This window comes from Bos mutus, chromosome 17 (assembly GCF_027580195.1).
Source record: "Bos mutus isolate GX-2022 chromosome 17, NWIPB_WYAK_1.1, whole genome shotgun sequence".
Taxonomy (NCBI): domain Eukaryota; kingdom Metazoa; phylum Chordata; class Mammalia; order Artiodactyla; family Bovidae; genus Bos; species Bos mutus.
This window is the reverse complement of record NC_091633.1, coordinates 66,355,201-66,376,034: the sequence shown is the minus strand read 5'-3', so window position 1 is coordinate 66,376,034 and position 20,834 is coordinate 66,355,201. Positions and strand designations below refer to the sequence as shown.

General features: G+C 45.2%; 1 protein-coding gene across 2 annotated transcripts in view; it reads left to right on the top strand.

Moving 5' to 3' along the window:
• The window catches only part of GATB (glutamyl-tRNA amidotransferase subunit B), a 103,378-nt gene that overhangs the window by 26,998 nt on the left and 55,546 nt on the right, over positions 1-20,834 (top strand). For both annotated transcript variants that reach the window (XM_070386655.1, XM_005910233.3), the window contains exon 3: positions 19,385-19,498. In XM_070386655.1, coding sequence (XP_070242756.1) covers positions 19,385-19,498 — 114 coding nt within the window. The remainder of the gene's footprint in view (positions 1-19,384; positions 19,499-20,834) is intronic.

The window sequence follows — 20,834 nt, the reverse complement described above, 5'->3', positions numbered from 1 at the left end:
TTCCCTTTAACACATTTTTCACCTGTAAAATGAAATCCTTAACAGTCCTATGAGTGTTAACACCATGCTTCATCATCTGCACAAGGAGCTTCGTGTCGCTTGGCATCATATCACTGAACTATGGGATAGGGAAGTTTAGACAGATTATAGTATATAGAATATTTTCTTTTCTACGACTAATTTTCAGCAGCTTTGAACGGGGCTTCTGACGCATGTGTGTGGTTCATCAGTTCGCATCAGTGTAAGCAGCTCCTGCCTCCTCTAGGCTCTCTTCCCACTCAAGGCTTCTAGCATCTCCCCAGCCTCTTAGGTAGGGGAATTGTCTACTCTTTTCTTCGTCCCCTAGACCTTTTATTTTGAAATAATTCAGACATACAGAAGAGTACACTGAACATCCCGCCGACATCTAGGTGGTTTTTTCCTTTTGAATTAGGCATTGGAGGGTGAGTTGCAGACACCATGACCCTTCGTTCGCAAATATTTCAGCATCTTTTCTGGCAGGAGCAAAAACATTCTCTTACTGATGCTGTGTAATGATCACACTCAGGAAAGCCAGCCTGGTTACAAGCCAGTTATCCAGGACAGAGTTCACAGTCGAGTAGTATCATCCTTTATTTACTTCTCCCCGGCTCATGATCCAGTCAGAGACGACACACTGCATTTAGTTGGCGTGACTCTAGTCTCATTTTTTTGTTTCTTTTTCCTTTCCTTTTCTCTCTCTCTCCACTCTCTCTTTCCCTTTTTTCCCTTTTCACGACATTGACATATTTTTAGATCCTGGCTAGTTCTTCTGTTATCTGCTCTGACAGCAAACACAGCTAATGGAATAGGGGGTTTGCCTATGAACGTTTAGCTTTTCTTTTTTTTTCTCCTATTAGCCTCCATGATTTCATAGTTTGCCAGGAAGCCTATAACAAGATGCTGTATACTTCTAGGATGCATAAAGTTCAGGATTTTTTTTCCTGAAAATCTTTGTCCTGATAGATTCTCCCAAAGGTTTACTCCTTGGGGCATTCCTGGGACTGATGAATAGAGCTAGAGGAGGTGCTAGTGGTAAAGAACCCACCTGCCAATGCAGGGGATGTGAGACATGGGTTCAGTCCCTAGGTCGGGAAGATCCCCTGGAGGAGGGCATGGCAACCCACTCCAGTATTACTGCCTGGAGAATTCCATAGTCAGAGGAACCTGGCAGGCTAACGTCCGTAAGTTTGCAGAGTTGGACACGGCTAAAGTGACTTAGCATGCATGCACTTTAAATAGAATGACACGTGTCTCTAGGAATTGCTTTTGATACTCACAGGCCTTATTCCACCAAATGCCCTGTCCATACCAATAATGAATGCCTAGCTAGCATTTCCTAGAGTTTCGTTGGTTCAGGTCAGTTGCTTCGTTTCTCAGCAATAGAGCTTTCAAGTAAGAACTAATCTTTTACATAAATAAGTAGATCTCTTTTGGGGTCATAGGAGCTGTTCACTCATGAAATTAATGTTTTTTATCACTATCACTGATTACTCTTAAGGTTTCAGTAATATGAAAAAGTTTGGCATTCCATGTAATCTCTCTTGTCTTGGGAGTAAATTTTAGGATAGTTAGAAAAGACCGAGTTTCAGTATGGGGACAGTGGTCTAAAATGAATGGATTTATATGCTTTAGCCTTTTAACATTAGTATTTGTTGCTGTTCAGTCACTGAGTCTTATCTGACTGTTTGCAGTCCCATGGACTGCAGCACACCAGGCTTTCCTGACCTTCACTATCTTCTGGAGTTTGCTTAAACTCATATCCATTGAATCAGTGATGCCATGCAGCCATCTCATCCTGTGTTGTCCCCTTCTCCTCCTGCCTTCAATCTTTCCCAGCATCAGAGTCTTTTTCAATGAATTGGCTCTTCGTATCAGGTGGCCAAAGTATTGGAGCTTTAGCAATATTAATATACTTTTCTTAAAAGCTATAAACAAGAGAAAGACATATTCAGAGTTAAAATTAGGGGGAAATCTTTCTCCCGTCAAGATCCTCGCCGGATCCCACACACACACACACACACACACACACAGTTACATATATGTATCTTTCTGTTTTCATAGTCTTTTCCACTGTGGTTTATCACCGGATATTGAGTGTAGTTCCCCGTGCCGTTTGTACATTTATATGTAGTAGTTTGCATCTGCTGATCCCAGACTCCCAGTCCTCTGCCCTTCGGCAGCCACAGGTCTGCTCTTCATGTTTCTGTTTTGTAGCTAAGTTCACTGTCATATTTTAGAGTCCACATGTCAGTGATACCATGTGGTGTGTGTCCTCTTTCTGACTTACATGATAAATCTCCAGATCCATCCATGTTGCTGAAGGACAGTGATTGTTTTAAAACGTGACTGCCATGTCTGCTTCATGCCTGCAGACATCTCTTCTCCACAGACTGTCTTTAAATTTCAAAAGTAGCTGCTACCTTAGAAGACAGGAAGTCACAGATAGCAGTGGGCAGCAATGAGATGGCAGTAAAAATGGACTCAGTTATCTGGTGTGTAGCTCTTCAGCTTGTCAGAAGGTAGTTTCTTTCACTTAAGAATGGGAGCTTTTTCCAGCCACAGGCAAGCATACGCTTTATCCAAGGAAATTTTGCCTCACAATAAAACAGAGAAAATGAAGTCATATAAGCTTCCTGAGACGTTAAGAAATATGGTCTCTATTCCTCTGCAGATAACACACTAATTATCACAAAAGGTGTTGGTTATCATTTAAGGGGGAAATATTATGTTGACATAATACATAATTTCAGCATCTGTTGTACTTTGCTTTGGATTATAAATCTAGACTAATGGGCCTGTGGAACTGTTTAGACCTTTCCTTATTAGATCCCATTGTCTCTTACAAAAGCTTGAATATGAAAGATTTAGTTGATTGGGGCATTTTGCATTTAATAACGCTTCCATTCTGAAACTAGGATTTACTAAAATGTCTCCCATATGTCGAGTAATTTCATTTAATTCACCAAGCAGTCCTGCAAAATACTGTTTTTTCCCCTCACAGATGAGGAAGCTGAGGCTGAGAGAGGTTAGATGATCGGTGCAAGGTGACACAGCTGCTGAGTAGATTTCGGCTGAGTAGGGAAGATTTCGGCGAAGGTCTTTCTGACTCAGTTTTGCCCAACTTGTCAATCAGTAAATGCCTTCTCAAGATGAGGTTAATTGCCAACTAGTAACTGTTGAGAGTGTTGTGGGAGCAAGGAATGGAGGCTGGTTAACCTGCACACCCAGCTTGTTTTTCCCTGGCTGCCAAGCGTTCTCAAACCTCCTCTCTAACCAAGTCTTCAAGTCTTCACCCTAGAGTGAGGTCCAAGGACCCGAGGCTGTGTCCCCTGAGAGGTCTTTTTCCCCTAGGCTGGAGGTAGCCCTGGAGTTTTCCTCTTTCCTACCAGCACAGAGGTGAGTGTCGGGTCCTAGTACCCAGTGGTCCGAGGCACAGCAGGGAGAGAGTCCTCCGGTGTCAGAGGCCGGCCTGGTCGAGGCTGCCCTCCCCAGCCCCCTCACTAGTGGTAGGTGTGGGCACCAGCCTGAGGCCACCTGACCGTGTCAGGGGGCGGAAGCTGGCAGAGAATGGGATCTCAGGTGAGGAGAGTGGACACCCAGGAGGTCTGTCCTTGCCCTCGATCCTGACCAGTCCTGGGTTGCGGAACTGCTTCGGAGGGCAAGAGAATAGAGAGGCGCCTTGGAGCTCAGGGGCCGACCTGTCAGACCACACCCCTCCTCTTTGAACAAGAATTGTTTCCTGGGATGGGTGTTTGATTGTTTTTCTTCCTCTTTTGTGAGGGAGGGATTTAAATAAAAGAAATTGTAGCATTCTTTCTCCTTTTCCCGAGGCAACACCCCTTAGGTGTAAAGAACATATATGTTTATGTGGGTGTATTTAGATAAATATTTAGTATCTGCATAAAGCTGGTAACTCTTTTCTTTTATTTTTGGCCATCCTGTGTGGCTTCGGGGGTTTTAGTTTCCCAACCAGATGTTGAACCCAGGCCCTTGGCACTGAGAGCGATGAGTCCTAACCACTAGACTACAAAGGAATTCCCAAAGCTGGTATCTTTTGATGGTAAAAGTCCACTTTTTAAAAAAAAATTTCTTAGCAGTTTCAGCACGCTTAGTCATCAGACCTTGAAGTGTTTGTTTTGGGTGATGACAGAAGAGCTCAGTGGTGAGAAAGAATGTGGGGGTGAGGCAGTGGGGAGCAGCTTTCTCTACCGTAATGAAAATTTATCTGTGTGGGAACTTTTGCTTTGAATATGAATCAGAGAGAGTTCGTGCTTTGAGACAAATTTATGGTTAGCAGTAAAATAAAGACCCGTTTTAGTGCCTTATTTTTACTTAGTAAATCTTAATTACTTTCTCTTTATAAATTAAAGCATTTACGGTGCTATATCTTAATCATCCATCAGGTTTGTCACATGTAACATTAATTTCATAGAATAATTGCCGCTTGGGCTTTTCGTAAGGCGTCACCTCAGAGTCTTTGAATGCGCCAGAGGAGCGGCCAACCGAATTTTCAGTGAGTTACGCAGTTTTGCATGTTGCTGCAGTTTTTTAGGAGGTCCTGGTAACCACTGGACTGACTTTGCGTATCACAGCGCTGTGGGCTCACCAGTTGAGGGTTAAGGAGGAAGGAAAGAGATGGCGTGAACTGCAGGCTCTTTTGAAGACTGGAGTTTTACCCCTTTGAAGTGCATCACAAATATTTCCTGGCGTAGGTCCCCAAGACTGACTTCAGTGAGTAGATTTCTTTGTAATCAGTGGAATTTCACATAAATGTGCTAAAATCCTAGGCAGTATTTTTATCGACTTGAGTAAGGTATGCAGTCTTTTTTGTTCCATTATCTTCATAGCAAATCCTTTCCTAATGGTTAATGTCACCTTAGAGTTCTGTCCAGCCCACGTTGAGTTATCACAGATGCTCCTTATGCATTAGTGACATTTCATAATTCTTGGCTCCCAGTATGTGAAAAAGGAGTCAACAAGACCTTCTTTTTTGTTGTTGACTGGGCAGACTTGAGAGTGATATCATTTGATCAGTTAGATATTTATCAAAAGAAAAAGACACAGAAGTGAATCAGACATGGATGTGGCTCGCTGTGTGGTCCGTCCCGCGTTCTCGAGAGCCTCCGCTCACCATTCCCCTGCTCTTTAGGGTGTCCTGGGGTGGGGGGCACGCTGCCCCCACAGGCTGGTCTTCCTGGTGTCCCCTCATGCCTCCCCTGCTAGCTGGGTTTTGACTGCTTAGGCGGGAGGCTTGGATGAGAGACTGGCGCTGGGAGGAAAGCAGCAACAGAGAGCCTCTCCTTCCCTTTTCCCTCCGGCAGCATCTCTGGTAATGCAGGGGTCACACCCGTGGTTCCTGCCATGGAGACGGGTCCACCGGGTTTCCAGCATCCTTGGTGCCCTCCCCCTGCTGCCAGCAACGCTGCCCCCCCGCCAACCCCGCCCCTCCCTCCCTGGGGCATGAGCGGCTTCTTGCCGCTGAGAATCTTCTCAGTTGCCTCTTTGACATCCTAGCCCGTCTGTCATCTGTGTAATAAAGTCTCTGCATTAAATCGCGTCTGTTCTACATACTGAGTGGTTTCTTTTTTCCTAACACATATTTTATAAAACAGTTTTGCTTTTATTTCCTAGCTTATGGAGTTTGGGATGTTGATAAAAGGGATGCTAAATTATTCACTACCTCAGTTAATGTTTAATCAGCTGGCATGGCGTTTAAATAATAGGGCAAAGAAGATAAAGTGACTTGACTGCCCTCAGGGAGCTCAGTCTGGCTGGGGAGCCAGTGCTTTTCCAGAGGGCGGGGACCTGAAAAGGAGGGATGCCTACAGGGGAGTCTTGCCAGGTGCCAGGATCTTGCTCAAATGGATGAGGAGGAAGGGTGTTCCCAGCAGAAGCAGCAGCTTGTGCAAAAGCATGTTATGTGTCTTGCTGTATGAGCGTCTCTTGGGTTAGGGCTAAGCCAGAAAGGTGATCGGGCCGAACCTCGAAGAGCCTTGAAGACTCCATCAAGCACTTGGTGTTTATCCTTTTAGTGATGGGGAGGCCGGAGAAGGGTTTTAACAGGGGAGTTATGTGAACGGATTTATTCTTTAGAAGAATCAGTTGGTACAGAGGCAAGAGTCCAGAGCTAATTGTGGAGGTGGAGAAACGTGGCCAGGCGATCAGTGCAGAAGTCTTGCTTGGAGGGGAGCATGTTTGAATGGAAGCCTGAATTAAATTGGAGGATTTAGGAGGAGGGAAATAATCAAGACATACTAAAAAGTAGGATGTGAATTCCTTGATCGTTTATTTTAGGTGTATTGGGAGTTGTGGTTAAAAGAATGATTGTTATACTCATGTTGCAGGAAGGCGACCCCTTCCAGGGCCCGAAACTGGGCTCTTGTCTAACACTTGGAAATGAATTGTCCGAGGAGACACATGTGCTGACAAAGCAAGAGATTTTATTGGGAAAGGGCGTCCGGGTGGAGAGCAGTAGGGTAAGGGAACCCAGGAGAACTGCTCTGCCACGTGGCTCGCAGTCTCGGATTTAATGATGATGGGATTAGTTTCCTGGTGGTCTTTGGTCAATCATTCTAATTCGGAGTCTTTCCTGGTGGCGCACGCATCGCTCAGCCAAGACGGATGCCAGCGAGAGGGATTCTGGGAAGTGGACAGACACGCGGTGTCTCCTTTCCATCTTTCCCGAACTCTTCCGGTTGGTGGTGGCTTATTAGTTCTGTATTCCTTATCAGGATCTCCTGTCATAAAACAACTCATGCAAATGGTTACTATGGTGCCTGGCCAGGGTGGGCAGTTTCAGTCAGTGTGCTTCCTCTAACAACTCCCCGCTGAGAGACTTCATACTCAAGACACTTCTTGGGAATTGGGGCGGAGGTCTCTTCCTTCTGTAACTTCTTCCTGCTGTGCATGGGCGTAGGCCTGCCTAGCAGAGCAGAAGTCTCCCTCTACCTGATCTAAGTCGGGGTGTTCCACATCTGAAACCAGCTTCCACCTTTGGAGTAACAGCAGTTTAGTTGGAAACTGTTGGCTCCTCTCAGAGATGAAATAGACAAGGGCCAAACAGGAGACCTAACAGGATGGTCATCTCTGGTCCCCGAAACAGAAGGCAACATTTGGGGTGAGGGTTGCAGGGTTTGTGACTTTAGCAATTGTTTGAATCCATCCTTTGGAACTCAGGGAAGGTCAAGGAGGCTGAATGAAGTCTATATTCTACAGATAAGAAATGGAGAACACAGAACAGATCTCTACTCCAGAGCCCCACAGAGTCCTGCTCAGTTTTAATTTAGGGAACTAGGCAACTATGACTGTGATAAGTTCCTGTCAAAATGGAGCATAGGACTGCCTCAGCTTGGAGAATAGACACTGAATTGGAAGTATTCCTGAGTTCCAAGTCCTGGATCTGAGCCTTGTATGATTAAAATTTCAATCCCTTGGTCTGCCATTTTGGTGTAACAGACCCAATTAGAAGTAGCTGGAGGAGGGATAACTGGAATTTTGTAGACAAAATAAATCTCATTTCTTTTTAGAAGATTAGGCCTGAAACCCAGACTGGACCTGGCACTTCAGGGAGACTTGTAGCCAGGTATCCAGTTGCCTAGTTTTATAAAAAGTAAGGTTGCAGTTACTAGCTTCCAGCAGACATTGTTTTGAGAATGGTGGCATCCAAGCCTGACACGACTCAGAAAACTCAAGTATTTAGCAATGCAAGGTCTAATCTGAAAGTACACCCATAGATCACCTAGTTATTTCCCAGGATATCTGAACCATAGCTACTCTGCTGCTAAGTCGCTTCAGTCGTGTCCGACTCTATGTGACCCCATAGACGGCAGCCCACCAGGCTCCCCCGTCCCTGGGATTCTCCAGGCAAGAATACTGGAGTGGGTTGCCACTTCCTTCTCCAATGCATGAAAGTGAAAAGTGAAAGTGAAGTCGCTCAGTCGTGTCCGACTCCTAGGGACCCCATGGACTGCAGCCCACCAGGCTTCTGTCCATGGGATTCTCCAGGCAAGAATACTGGAGTGGGGTGCCATAGCTACTCTCTTTTGACTTTTAATTGTAAACTTTTCCTTAACAGTCAAAGCAGATTTCACCATTAATGATGTCAGTGTTTCTCTAGGTGTGAGAAGATGCAAGAATTGGGACTCATAAAATCTTCTCTGGAAAAGATCTAACTGTCTGAAGGCCTGTTCTGCCAGTTTTTCCCAGAGCACAGAGTGCCTCATTCGTGATTTTCACCCTGAACCCCTTTCAGAGGAATTGAAGGTCAGCAGTTGCAACGGCCATGATTTAATTTTTGTAGATGTAGATGGCAAGTGTCAGTCTTCAGTTGGCAGAGCCCCTTTTTGCTCATAAACTTGACCATGATTTTGAGGGGGGCATTTCATGACTATTTTATCCCATGGTGCTGAGAATGTCCATTCTCAGGTTTGCAGAGATTTTGTTGACAGGCCACTCAATCTGCTGTTACTGGAGTAGGCCATAAAACAGTATCCAAAATTCTCTGGACCACCTCTTACTAGCCTCTTGGTCCAGGAAAATATTCCCTCTTGTTGCTTCTTCCCGTATCTGGAGTTACACTGTTACCATCATCCATCTCATATGGGACTATATATTATTCTATTAGAGCCCTCAGACACACATTTGACAGTGTAAGAGATAGCAATTTTGTAAAATAGGTGAAATACAAATAACATAGCCAGCACTATTAGTAAAGTCACAAGTAAGACTTAAGTTAAGAGCTTCCATTAGATGTAGCCCAGTAAATCTCAGGTCATCTGACTTAGTCTGCTCTGTAGAGTCTTTATCTTCCAGGGAAATTATATATTGACACCATCTATAAGGCACATAGCCCTGTTTTCTAGTGTTACTAGATTGATTGTCCTTAGTATGATTTAATTGTTTCCAACACAGAGGAGACTTTAAGCCTAAATTACCATAGCTGGTGTTATCTATATAAATCCATCCCATAATTGTTGGAGATTTTTTCCTCCTTTGCTGAAACTTTTCTTGTTGCTCTGATTGAGCTTGAGTAATAGTTCAAATTCAGTTCAGAGCAGTCAATTGGCCCAGTCATGTCCGACCAGCATGGGAGTTCCCACCCATGACAAGGTCATGCAGGAGAGCCCCCAGGAATTGCAGCATGCCAGGCCTCCCTGTCTGTCCATCACCAACCAGAATCTGTCTGTTTTACTATTTTAACTCATTTCCATTGAGTTGGTGATGCCATCCAGCTATCTCTGTATCCTCAACCCGACCACCTTTTCAACCTGCCCCTAGTCCCTCCCAGAGTCTTTTTCAATGAAACCCCTCAACTCTTTGCATCAGGTGGCGAAAGTACTGGAGTTTCAGCCTCCCAACCACGTATCATTCCTTCCAAATATGAACAATGCAGGGCTGATCTAAAATTTTAGAATGGACTGGTTGAGGATTTCTTTGTTGAGCTAATGCAAGCTGGACTCTCCTAGGAGTCTTCTTAACACCACAGTTCAAAATGCATCAATTCTTTGTAATCTTGGACCCTCAGTTAATTCTTTTCTTGTCCAACTCTCACATCCGCCCTATAGGAATGCAACTTTATCTAATGGAAAAACCATAGCCTTTAGAATAATCACCTTTGTTGACAACCATTATTCATGAAAGGGTCATAAAATGTTAACATATGCTCCTCTAAAAGATGATTAAATCACCTAAATCCTTTTCTTCCAAGTTTGCAGAAAGAAAGCCTCTTTTAATTTCAAGGACTGCTGAGTCACCATCTGCACCCCTATTTTGATGCACAACCCAAAAATAAAGTCTGAAAATGTTTCCATGCTCATCTATTTCCCCCCATGAAGTGATTGGACCGGATCTCTCCTGATCTTCTCTGTTCTTCCTTCAGGATGAATGTTGATGGGGCTTTGAGCCAACTTTTTGCCTCTCCACTTGCCTGGCTAAGACCCACTTGACTTTCATCAAGAGGCTTTTGAGTTCCTCTTCACTTTCTGGTCAGAGCAAGGTTGGTGTCATCTGCATATCTGAGGTTATTGATGAAAAAGCCCCTTTGCTATCCTTATGGCCAGAGTCAGAGCAGGCATTATTAACCGGGGCTGGACCCGGTGTGAGGTGATCCCATCTAGTAATATCACAGTAACCTGAATATGACTATAATTTTTAAAGTAAATTTTCTCAGGGCCAACCAGCTAGAGTCTTGTAGTAGAGAAATTTAACAAGGTAACCCAGAACTAGACACAGGTAATTGGCCAAAAACCCAACAATTGAATTGATTTCTAAAACTAGCATGGAATCAGACCTATGATAGAAAAGTCTTTATTTATATGCAAAGGTCTAAGAAGTCAAGAAAACATAAATGATGATACGAATCATGTCCAGCATCTTGGGCAAGCTGTCTACCTCTGATGTCGTTGCCTTCTCATCCTGGTGTAGTGTAGTTTCTCCTGCTTAAGCATCATTTTAAGGTGAGATCAGGTCAGCTGTCTTCTCTGTAAACCAATCCAGTGTAGGGGCCTTTGGATGTGGGAATTAATCTAAGAATTAATTTCCCTTCAGTTTCATTGTGCATGAGCTAGTTAAGAGTACCTGGTAAAAAAAAGTCCTTCCATCCAGGTTGGAGACAGACCCTTAAATTATGTCTTTTTCCAGTCCTGGTTGCAGGTCATGAGGCATCTGGTCTTCATCCAAAGATAGATTACTGAGATAAGCTTCAGAAACAAACTTAGGGTGTTCTTTAAGAATTCAATTAAATTGTACATTAATATCACATAACAGCCAAGAACTATCTAAGAGGTGAGTCTTACTAGATGCAGACCTCCATTAACAAACTGGGATTTAACATTGTTTGGAAATATCTTTTTCTCCCTAAAGTTACCCTCATTGTTATCAAATATAACCAAATGAAGGCTAGCTTGTTTGCAAAATAGGTCTGTTCTCACTAATTTTGGTCTGATGATTTTTATAACCATAATTGACTATAGACTTTTTATTTTGCTGAAACATTTATAGAGTCTCAGACTGAACTTTTAAAATAAAACACGGCTGGGAAACTCACACCAAAGACTTATCACAGATTTTGCCTAACAAATCTAGGTGAATTCTTCCCTTTTTTAAGGTCTCAAAAATTTCTTGAGATTTTTGTACCTGTGAGATAACTTTCCTAACTCATTTGATAAACTTACTGGAAACCTAAGAATTTCCAATTTTTTGGAGGAGTCAGATAGAGAGAAAACATAATTGTTTTGTTTGTAACATTTAATTTTATCAAAGTATTGTCCTAATTCGTTTGAGAGGAAGGTTTTCCCTACTCCCTGAAAACCCGTAATTTTTCAGAGAGAAACCGTAAAAGTTATAAACATATTCGCTGCTTCTTTCAGTCCTTTTGTTAACTTTTGTGAAGTCATCAGGTTTTCTATTCGAATACCAGGACATATCAGAATGTTAAGAACTCCATATAATTTCTAGGGTATCTTATTAGTAATTAGTACTTTTACCATACATTTTAACATGAGTCGATTTGATAATTTGATCATTTGATAATCTTTTTCATGTAATTTAACCAACCAAATAAACACAGTTTAATATCTCTCTTGGGATGTTTCAGGGGCCCTCTGAAGCACCCCAAAGTTAGCTAGAGGTCAAAAGAACTTCAAAAGAATTCGATTTAGGAAGTTTTATCAAAAAGATCAATTAAAAGGGTTTAGAACATTTGGTCAGATTTAGTCAACCTCGATGGGTGCATCATTTAGCTTGTTGATATGTCACAATGGGTGTAAATACCAAGGCTCAAGGTCTAGTGAAAGGCAGCTCCGCCATCTTGGACCTAGTTGGCTCTAACCAGTTTTCTTATGGCTGTGTCATTCCTAACAAAATCCATTTATCTAACTAATTGTAATCCAATTTTAGATAATCTGATCGTAACTCTCTTTAGTATTTTTCACACCTTTTTCTTTCTTTTTTTTTTTTTTACTGAAAACACACTTCCTACTTTCCTTTAGCAACCAATAACTAACTTTTATATTAGCATTTTATAGATTGGTGAGTATAAATACCAGTGATAATTTCCAAAACCCTTGCTTTCTTAGAACATTTTAGGATGGCACCAAACATTGTTCATTTATAGTCCCAAATCTCTTTAGTTTCTCTGTAAAAGGAAATTAGTGTTTAGTAGTAAATATTTCAAAATCTTATTTTATTTGAAATGACTAACTATTCAGTAGACTTCAACACTTATTTTTAGAAATTTAGTTATCTGGAGAGACTATTTTAAAGATATTTCTAAAGAATAATTATTCTTAATAGAGTTTATGTAAAAGCTAATTTCTCATTTAATTTTTTAGAAGTTTCTTCACTTGAGGTAATTTCTTATTGACAATCTTGTAACAGATATAATATTTAGCTTATATTAAATCTAGGTACAATGAAAATATTCTACTTAATGTTAATTACTCTGAGACATGTCTGTATTAGGTCAACAAACGAACATTATATCAGGTATTTAATACTGAATATTTCCCAGTTCACATGAACCTGGAATTTATTGTTTAATTTATTTATTTATTTTATTTTTTTTTTTGTTTAATTTAGAATTATTTGATTTGTAAGTGCTTACCTTTTTTAAGCCAGTTAAATAGACCTCATTTACAAATAACCTCAAAAATATTACCCAGACACAAAGACAAACCAAGACATATTTAGACATACACAGTGCAAGATCTAGCTTCATTTTCTAAGTTTAGTCATGAATTAGATATTACAATATAAAATTTACTAGTTTATTAAAAAAACAGTTGAAATAAATAAAAAATTTAAAGTCTTTTTCCCCTTTTCCCTCAGTCTCAGGAATTAGAGATGGTCTAGATACGTGTTCCTGAGAGCCCTCAAGGCACAGGGAAAGGCACTCAAGTTCTAACAAAATGGAGGCAGGTCTAAACCAAATGGTGGCCAGACAAAGCAAAATGGCCATCAAAAATCACAACACAGAACACAGAGTTAAAACACACACATATACCTGGCAGTCCTCATCAGACACTCCCTTAAATACAAGACACTTCCCCTAAATACAAGAATATAGTCTCTCAGAAAACCTCCTGTAGAGACATAGAACGTCAGATCAAAGATTTCAAAGGGAGGAAAGGAAGCCAGGTTGAAAGAAGAAGGTGGGGAGGCTGGAGAGGGGGCAAAAGGGGTGGCCTTAAAGACGTCTCCTGCCACCAACAGACACCCAGGCGTTATGGGACGTTTCCCTCGGCTTCCAGAGAAGGGAGGACTGGAATTCGGCCCTACCAGAAATCAGACCAGACCAGAATCAGAATTCGAGTTCTCTGCCAAGAGGAGGTGATCAGTCTCCAATCCTCAGCTCAGGCTGAGGGCCCTTCAACCAGTATCCTGCATCCAGGACCCGGGGACTAGAAAAACAAGGAAGGATAGGAAGGGTAAAGGAGAGGAAAGAGAGAGGGAAGGGGAGAGAGGTCAATAAAGTCTCTTGTTCCTTACTGGTCGGGGCACTCTGGCCAGTTGTCCATGTCAGGAGAAGACCAGGGATAAAAGGGTCCCAGTTGCGGCCACTGGGTCTGGTCCATTGTCTGGCAAGCTGGCCCCTGAGTACCCCGAGTGGTCAGGATGTCAGTCTCAGCCAAGAAGAGTCCCCACCAGAGTTGCCATTTGTTGCAGGAAGGAGGACCCCTTCCAGGGCCCGAAACTGGGCTCTTGTCTAACACTTGAAAATGAATTGTCCGAGGAGACACATGTGCTGACAAAGCAAGAGATTTTAATGGGAAAGGGCACCAGGGTGGAGAGCAGTAGGGTAAGGGAACCCAGGAGGACTGCTTTGCCATGTGGCTCACAGTCTCAGGTTTTATGGTGATGGGATTAGTTTCCCGGTGGTCTTTGGCCGATCATTCTAATTCAGAGTCTTTCCTGGTGGCCCACGCATCACTCAGCCAAGATGGATGCTGGCGAGGGGGATTCTGGGAAGTGGACAGACACACGGTGTCTCCTTTCCACCTTTCCTAGACTCTTCCTGTTGGTGGTGGCTTATTAGTTCTGCGTTCCTTATCAGGATCTCCTGTCATAAAACAACTCATGCCAGTGGTTACTACGGTGCCTGGCCAGGGTGGGCAGTTTCAGTCAGTGTGCTTCCTGTAACACTTACAGGTCAGGAAATGTCTGGTTAGGCAAAGTAAGTCTTAAGACTGGAAGCCTGCTTCTCACATTGGGGTCGCAGCCTGTCCTTGGAAGTCTCATGATGCTTCTGCGCCTTCTGTGCTGGATGTGTTTTAGATTGCACCAAGTTATGGTTGCAGCTCTGCTTATTTTGCAAACAAGTGGAACAAGTGATAATCCCTTTAAAAGCCATTCACTGTCTCCTCAGCCTGTATCCTTTTCCTGGCTGTGACATGCCCGGCCTCTCTCTTCTGGACATGACATATATTGACTGTCTCATCTCCTCCGTCCACCGCTCATAGGTTTCTTAACTGCCAATTAAAGAATCAGCTTTTTACTTACGTGATAAATCGTTTCATGGGTACTTGTGTCTAAAGGTTTTGAAAGTCCAGTGATAACGTATGCTGCTTGAGAAAAACTCTAGGTCCACTCCCTCTCCGGCCGCCACGTGCCAGAGCCACTGTGTAAAACACATGTGTACGGAGTGTTTTACAAAATTCCAAGAATACAGTGCTCACCTTTTTAGAGTTAGACATCTGAAAACAAGCCTGTGCACGTAGAAAAACTGGCAGGAAGAAAATTGCTAGAAACAGTATCTGCCTCTCTGGAAGGGTTTGGTTTGAGCTGCTGCTAGAGTATTATGGCTCAGTGTTAGCGGGCTTGAGTGCCAACACTCATGCGCCTCCTTCTTTGAAGAGTTACGGTAAGAGGGTAGTTGAGAGTCTGGGCTCTGGGATCTGATGTCCTGCTACTTAGTCACCTGCGGCGAGTTACCTAACCTCTGTGCGTTCCTTCCTTATCTGTAAGATGACGATCACGGTGGTACCTGCCCTAGGACTGCCGAGGGGATTGCCTGGCACGTGCGTGTGGTGTGCCCAGCCCACCTCCTGACATAAAGAGGGTGCAGCCAGCACTTGCCATCGATGGTTCCCGAAGCCAGAGTGGGCTGTGCTCAGGCTCCGTGGAGAGAGCTGTGCTTTGTGAGTGCCAAGGAGCATTGGTTTCCTTCCACAGGGAAGCTGCTGTGGTTACCCATGAGCCCTTCTGTAGTCTACTTTATGTGAATTGCAAAGAAAATTCTGGAACTTGCATCTTCAGGACACGTTCGTCTTTGGAGTTTTTTCATTCCTCTTTGATCTTGTCACATGTGATTGGTCGTCGTTTCAGGGCACTTCCAGAAATACGTCTGAAGGCCAGTGGGTGGAGGTAACAGCCTAGAGGAGACAGAGGCATCGCGGCCTCTCTGAGACCCGCCCTGGATGCCCATCCCCTCCCTCTTCACTGGAGCTCAGCGCCCGTTCCTGACCACCACCGCCTTTCGTTCTCTGTGGGGCTCCGGGTCCAGGGGGAACAGGCAGTGCCCATTCTCATGGAACCTAGTTCAGGGGCAATACATGCACACACATCTGACCCACCGTGATGCAAGCACAAACGGACGCTTGTGGAAGGTCAGCAAGGCACATGGGAAGAAGAGTAAGGAAAGTTGCCCAGACTTGGTGACATCTCCGTAGATTGTGAATAAGAATAGGGCGGTCAGCAGTCAGCATTGTTTGTATAGGAGAACTGGACCGGGGACCCAGGGGCGGGTTGTGTGTGTGTGAGAGAGATAGGAGATGGAATTGAAGATGGAGGCCAGCGCTAGACCATGGAGCAGAGGACAGGTGTGTGTGTGTGTGTGTGTGTGTGTGTGTGTGTGTGTGTTAGGAGATGAAATTGAAGATGGAGGCCAGCGCTAGACCATAGCAGAGCCTGGCCTTTCCCGTGTGTGTGTGTGTGTGTGTGTGTGTGTGTGTGTGTGTGTGTGTTAGGAGATGAAATTGAAGATGGAGGCCAGCGCTAGACCATGGAGCAGAGGACAGGTGTATGTGTGTGTGTGTGTGTGTGTGTGTGTGTGTTAGGAGATGAAATTGAAGATGGAGGCCAGCGCTAGACCATAGCAGAGCCTGGCCTTTCCCGTGTGTGTGTGTGTGTGTGTGTGTGTGTTAGGAGATGAAATTGAAGATGGAGGCCAGCGCTAGACCATAGCAGAGCCTGGCCTTTCCCGTGTGTGTGTGTGTGTGTGTGTGTGTGTGTGTGTGTGTAGGAGATGGAATTGAAGATGGAGGCCAGCGCTAGACCATGGAGCAGAGGACAAGTGTATGTGTGTGTATGTGTGTGTTAGGAGATGAAATTGAAGATGGAGGCCAGCGCTAGACCATAGCAGAGCCTGGCCTTTCCCGTGTGTATGTGTGTGTGTGTGTGTGTGTTAGGAGATGAAATTGAAGATGGAGGCCAGTGCTAGACCGTGGCAGAGCCTGGCCTTTCCCGTGTGTTTGTGTGTGTGTGTGTGTGTGTGTGTTAGGAGATGGAATTGAAGATTCAGGTCAGAGCTAGACCGTGGCAGAGGCTGGCCTTTACCGTGTAGACACGGCGGTTGCCAAGTGATTTTAGGCCCCAGGACGCTGTAGGATTTGAGCCTTTATCAGGACTGTGCTCATGGGGATGACGCACTTGCAGAGGGTGGAGGCCATGCCGGCAGGCTCACGTCCCCAGCACACGTTCCTTGAGGCCAGCGGCAGCGTCCTGTGTCACTCGGCACCCCTCAAGCCTAGAACTGTCTGTATAGACACTGAAGGCACTGTGTGAGATAAAGACAGCCCCAGCTGAAGTTTCCAATTCTGCATCCTCTCCTCAGAACATGCTGACCTGGACCTCCATCTGTCACAAGCAGCTTGACTAGGATTGTAATAAATTCTTTTTTCTTGGCATTCTTTTAACTGGCTCTCTCTGTTTACTAGCCCCCCTGTGCACCTGTAGTGTGGTGATGATGGATGCTTATAATCCTGACCCTGAAGTGCTCCAGGCCTTCTAAATCATCAAGAAAAGATTAAAGTATATTCAATACTGCTGTAATGTTTATGTGTTTTACCGCATTCTTATCCTTTGGAAATGGATGATGTTTTATCAAGTGCCCAGGTACTCGTGCGCACACGGGGAGAGTGAGTCTGTGATCACCCGTGGCTCTCCACTCCCCCACAGCACCAGGCACGGGGTGTTTATTAGCAGCACACGCTCAGAAAGAAGCAAGCAAAACAGACCTGGGTGCTCTCCAGGCCTAGAAAGAGGGAGCAGGTTGGTCCCAAAGGGGCAGACTGGGCAGAGACGAGAGAGAAAGCGGTGGTTAGAGAAGAGTGGGGTGGAAAAGCAAGAACTGACAGGCGGCCAGTCCAGCAGTCTCCAGGCACACCACGCTGCTGCCCAGCCCCAGAGGGGCGAGCCTCGTGGCAGGACCCCAGTTTCAGGTTCTCGTGCGCCTTGGCCCAGATCAGATCTGCAGGCTTGAATTTGGCAGGATTCTCCACCAGCTCTATTTGTATTGTGGTAACAACTGTTCAGTAAAACGCCAAACATTAGCAAGTAAAAACATCAATAATTAGAGCATCCTGTGTCTCCCCACCCCAGCGCCCCCAGCACACACACATCTTTTCATGAAAACCATTATTACTGCAGAGCTGACAATATTACTTGGCCCAAAATGAAGAGCTCTGAATAGAAGCTGTGAGACAACTCCATTTTGTAACCTGGCTTCCAAAACCAGGCCTGGGAGGATGTTTTTAGGAGGGAGGTTTGCTGTTGGCTTTTTCTTTGGCGGGGGCTGAGGGGGGCTGTATGTTGCAGCAAGTAGAGATACCTCTCACATTTTCTTACACAGGTTTGCATTTAGACTCTGTCTGATCAACAAGTCCCACCCGTGTCTGGGTGCCTGGTCCCCGCACCATGGGGATTCTGACTGTCACCCTCTGGGCTCAGGCACGTGCGGACTCGAACTGGCTTTATCATTTTCCTGGGCGAGTCTCTTGGTCTTTCTGGGTCTTTATTCTTTTTCTGATATGTTGAAATAGTACAAATTCCTTCTTTACAGAGTTGTTGTGAGGTGGAAATAAAATGGTGATTGTGAAAAACCTTAGCCGGAAAGCCCTACACAGATAAAAACATACTAAATGCACTAAAGAACCTCATAAATATTCTAATGAAAAACAGAAACATATTGCAGAGCAAGCGCAGTCCTCAAAACTTCCCCTGAAGCAGAGTGGGGAAAAGGGACTGTTTATTGAATTCCTGCCCTAGAGGGGCTGTGATTGTAGCCAGCCGTGACTGCCCACTCTGCATGCATCTCTCTCTCTCCCTGAGATGGGGAACTGTGGCTTCCAGGCCTGCAGCTGTACAGACACACAGCGCAAGAGGGGTGAGGGCCTGTCTGACTCCACATCTCAATACATTTTTTCCTTATCTCTAGTTGTCCACCTTATTCCGGCCACTTACCCACCCAGATTTCCGAAAGCTGTTTGCTTCCTTTGGAGCTGGAAAATTTGCTAGCCCTTTCTTGGTCTTATGCTCCTGAAAGCTGGACAGGGTGGGATCCAAAAGGAACTCGGAAGCCCCGGAGGCAGCAGGTGAAGGGGAAGTGTGCCCAGGCCCGCCTTCTGGGGGCTCAGCTGGGCCTGGACCCAAAGCAGGAGGCAGGCGCACGGCACTTCCCAGCCCTGGGGGAGATGGCTGCAGCCCTGTTGGTTCCAGAAGCACATTCTCTCTCTGTCTCAGTGTTTCCCAGCCTCACCGAGGTGGTTTGGAGGGCTGCTTCTCCAATCCTCCTCCAGGAGTCAGTGCCTATGTGTGTTCTGAGCGGCTTCTTGTTCTGCTAGCAGTGGGATGAGACTAAGGTATTCCTTGTAGTTATCTCTCTCCTGAGCTTTGCTGGGACCCTCCGTGTTAACTTCGATGTCGTGTCAGGGGAAAGGACTCCAGACGAGGCAGTTATTAAGTGCCCACCACCACCACGACTTTTTAATCAACTTTGCCCAATTTGGGCTTCGCTGGTGGCTCAGATGGTAAAGAATCCACCTGCAGTGAGGGAGACCTGGGTTCAGTCCCTGGGTTGGGAAGATCCCCTGGAAAAGGGAACAGCTACCCGCTGCAGTATTCTTGCCTAGAGAATCACATGGACAGAGGAGCCTGGCGGGCTACAGTCCATAGGGTCACAGAGAGTCCGACACGACTGAGAGACTTTCACTCACTTCCCCAATTCCAGATACACTGAGTTGGCTTGTGAGCTGAGCTGCCCATAGGAAGAACCAGAGCTCATACCTGTTGAAGGGTGAGATCGCAGGTCCAGGGAGGATGTCCACAGGGAAGCATAATTGCTCAGACGGTAAGTGTCCTGTCCCTGCAGGTCCTCAACAGGCGGTGCGTGGAAGCAGCCGTGATGACCGGCCTAGCCCTGGACTGTCACATCAACAGGAAGTCCTTGTTTGACCGGAAGCACTACTTCTATGCAGACCTCCCTGTGAGTACGCTCTGTCTGTCCATCCGTGTACCCAGAGCCAGGACTTTGCTGTGGGGGGTGCTGCATGCGTCCTCAGCCAGAGCTCAGTCCAGCCCTGCGGGAGGCCCTGCCTGGCTGATGAAGCCAGTTCCCCGCAACGTAGACCAGATCGGACACGGGGTCCTGATTGCCAGCTCCAACCAGGAGCCTTGTGCTCTGGGGGCTCGTTCGTAATTGACCACAGAGGGGAGGCAGCCTGCGTTCTCAGGCTCAGCCCAGCTGTGGGGTTTGGTGCTAATTGCCGTTTAGGATGGAAGCCACCTCCGTGCAGTGGTCAATGCATCCTGTGGCTCGGAGGACAGGGAGAGCACCCCTCTGTCAAGTTGGGATTCCCAGTAATAGGACCATCTCCTCTGCAGACATGCCTGCTATCCCCAAGGGCCGCTTAAGTGGACAGTAGTAAGTGGAGACATGAACCAGAAGCCTGGATGGATGACAGTAATTGGCAAAGCAGTAAACCCGATATTAACCTGCCTTCTCCTTAAAATTAGAAAGTTTTTTTTCTTTATGAGAAAAGCCAGTGTGAACTGGAGCCAATTTTTCATAGTATTGAACTGAACCAAAACTGTAATGGTGAGTGGGTTTCCCAAATGATGTTTGATTTGCTCTGAGCCTCTGATGGCGAGTGTGGCCCCGCTTGAGGTTCAGGCCGTCAGCAGTGCTGATTCTGTTTCATGTTATTCTCCCGGAACTGAAGGCGGGGGTGAGCTGCTTTCAGCAGGTGCACGCAGGAGTGGAATTAAATAAAAAGTGCAACGGGAACCTGAATTCTCTAGTTGCTGCTATTTTTCCCCTCTGACTGCCAGCTTTTTAGCAAGTTCCACTGCCTGGTAGGGAAGAAATAATTAAACTGCATTTATTCATCTTTTAAGAGCGATAACGAGTTTGGTTAAGGTGGGAGATGTAGCAGTAAGCAACTGAAAAATGAGATGCTTTATTTTTTCTGGCTTTCTGATCTTTCTGGCCCAGGTAGCTCACATAATCTGGAGTTAGTGTTGCCAAATATTACACGGGACATGCTTATACTAAAAAAGTGTTTGTTTTTATCTACACAGTTGATTCATATTATCACAGTTTCACAGAGCATCTGTATTTTAGTTGGCAACCATTCCCAGAGTTTAATTTTTACAGATTAAGACTTGCTGTCTTAGCACAGAAAACAAGGTGGCCTAATGCAGTGGTTCTCAAGGTGTGTTACCCAGGCCACTAGCATCAGCGTCTCCTAGGAACGTGTCAGAAATACAGATTCTCAGGCACCACCCCAGACCTGCAGAGTTAGAAACACTTCAGGTGGGGT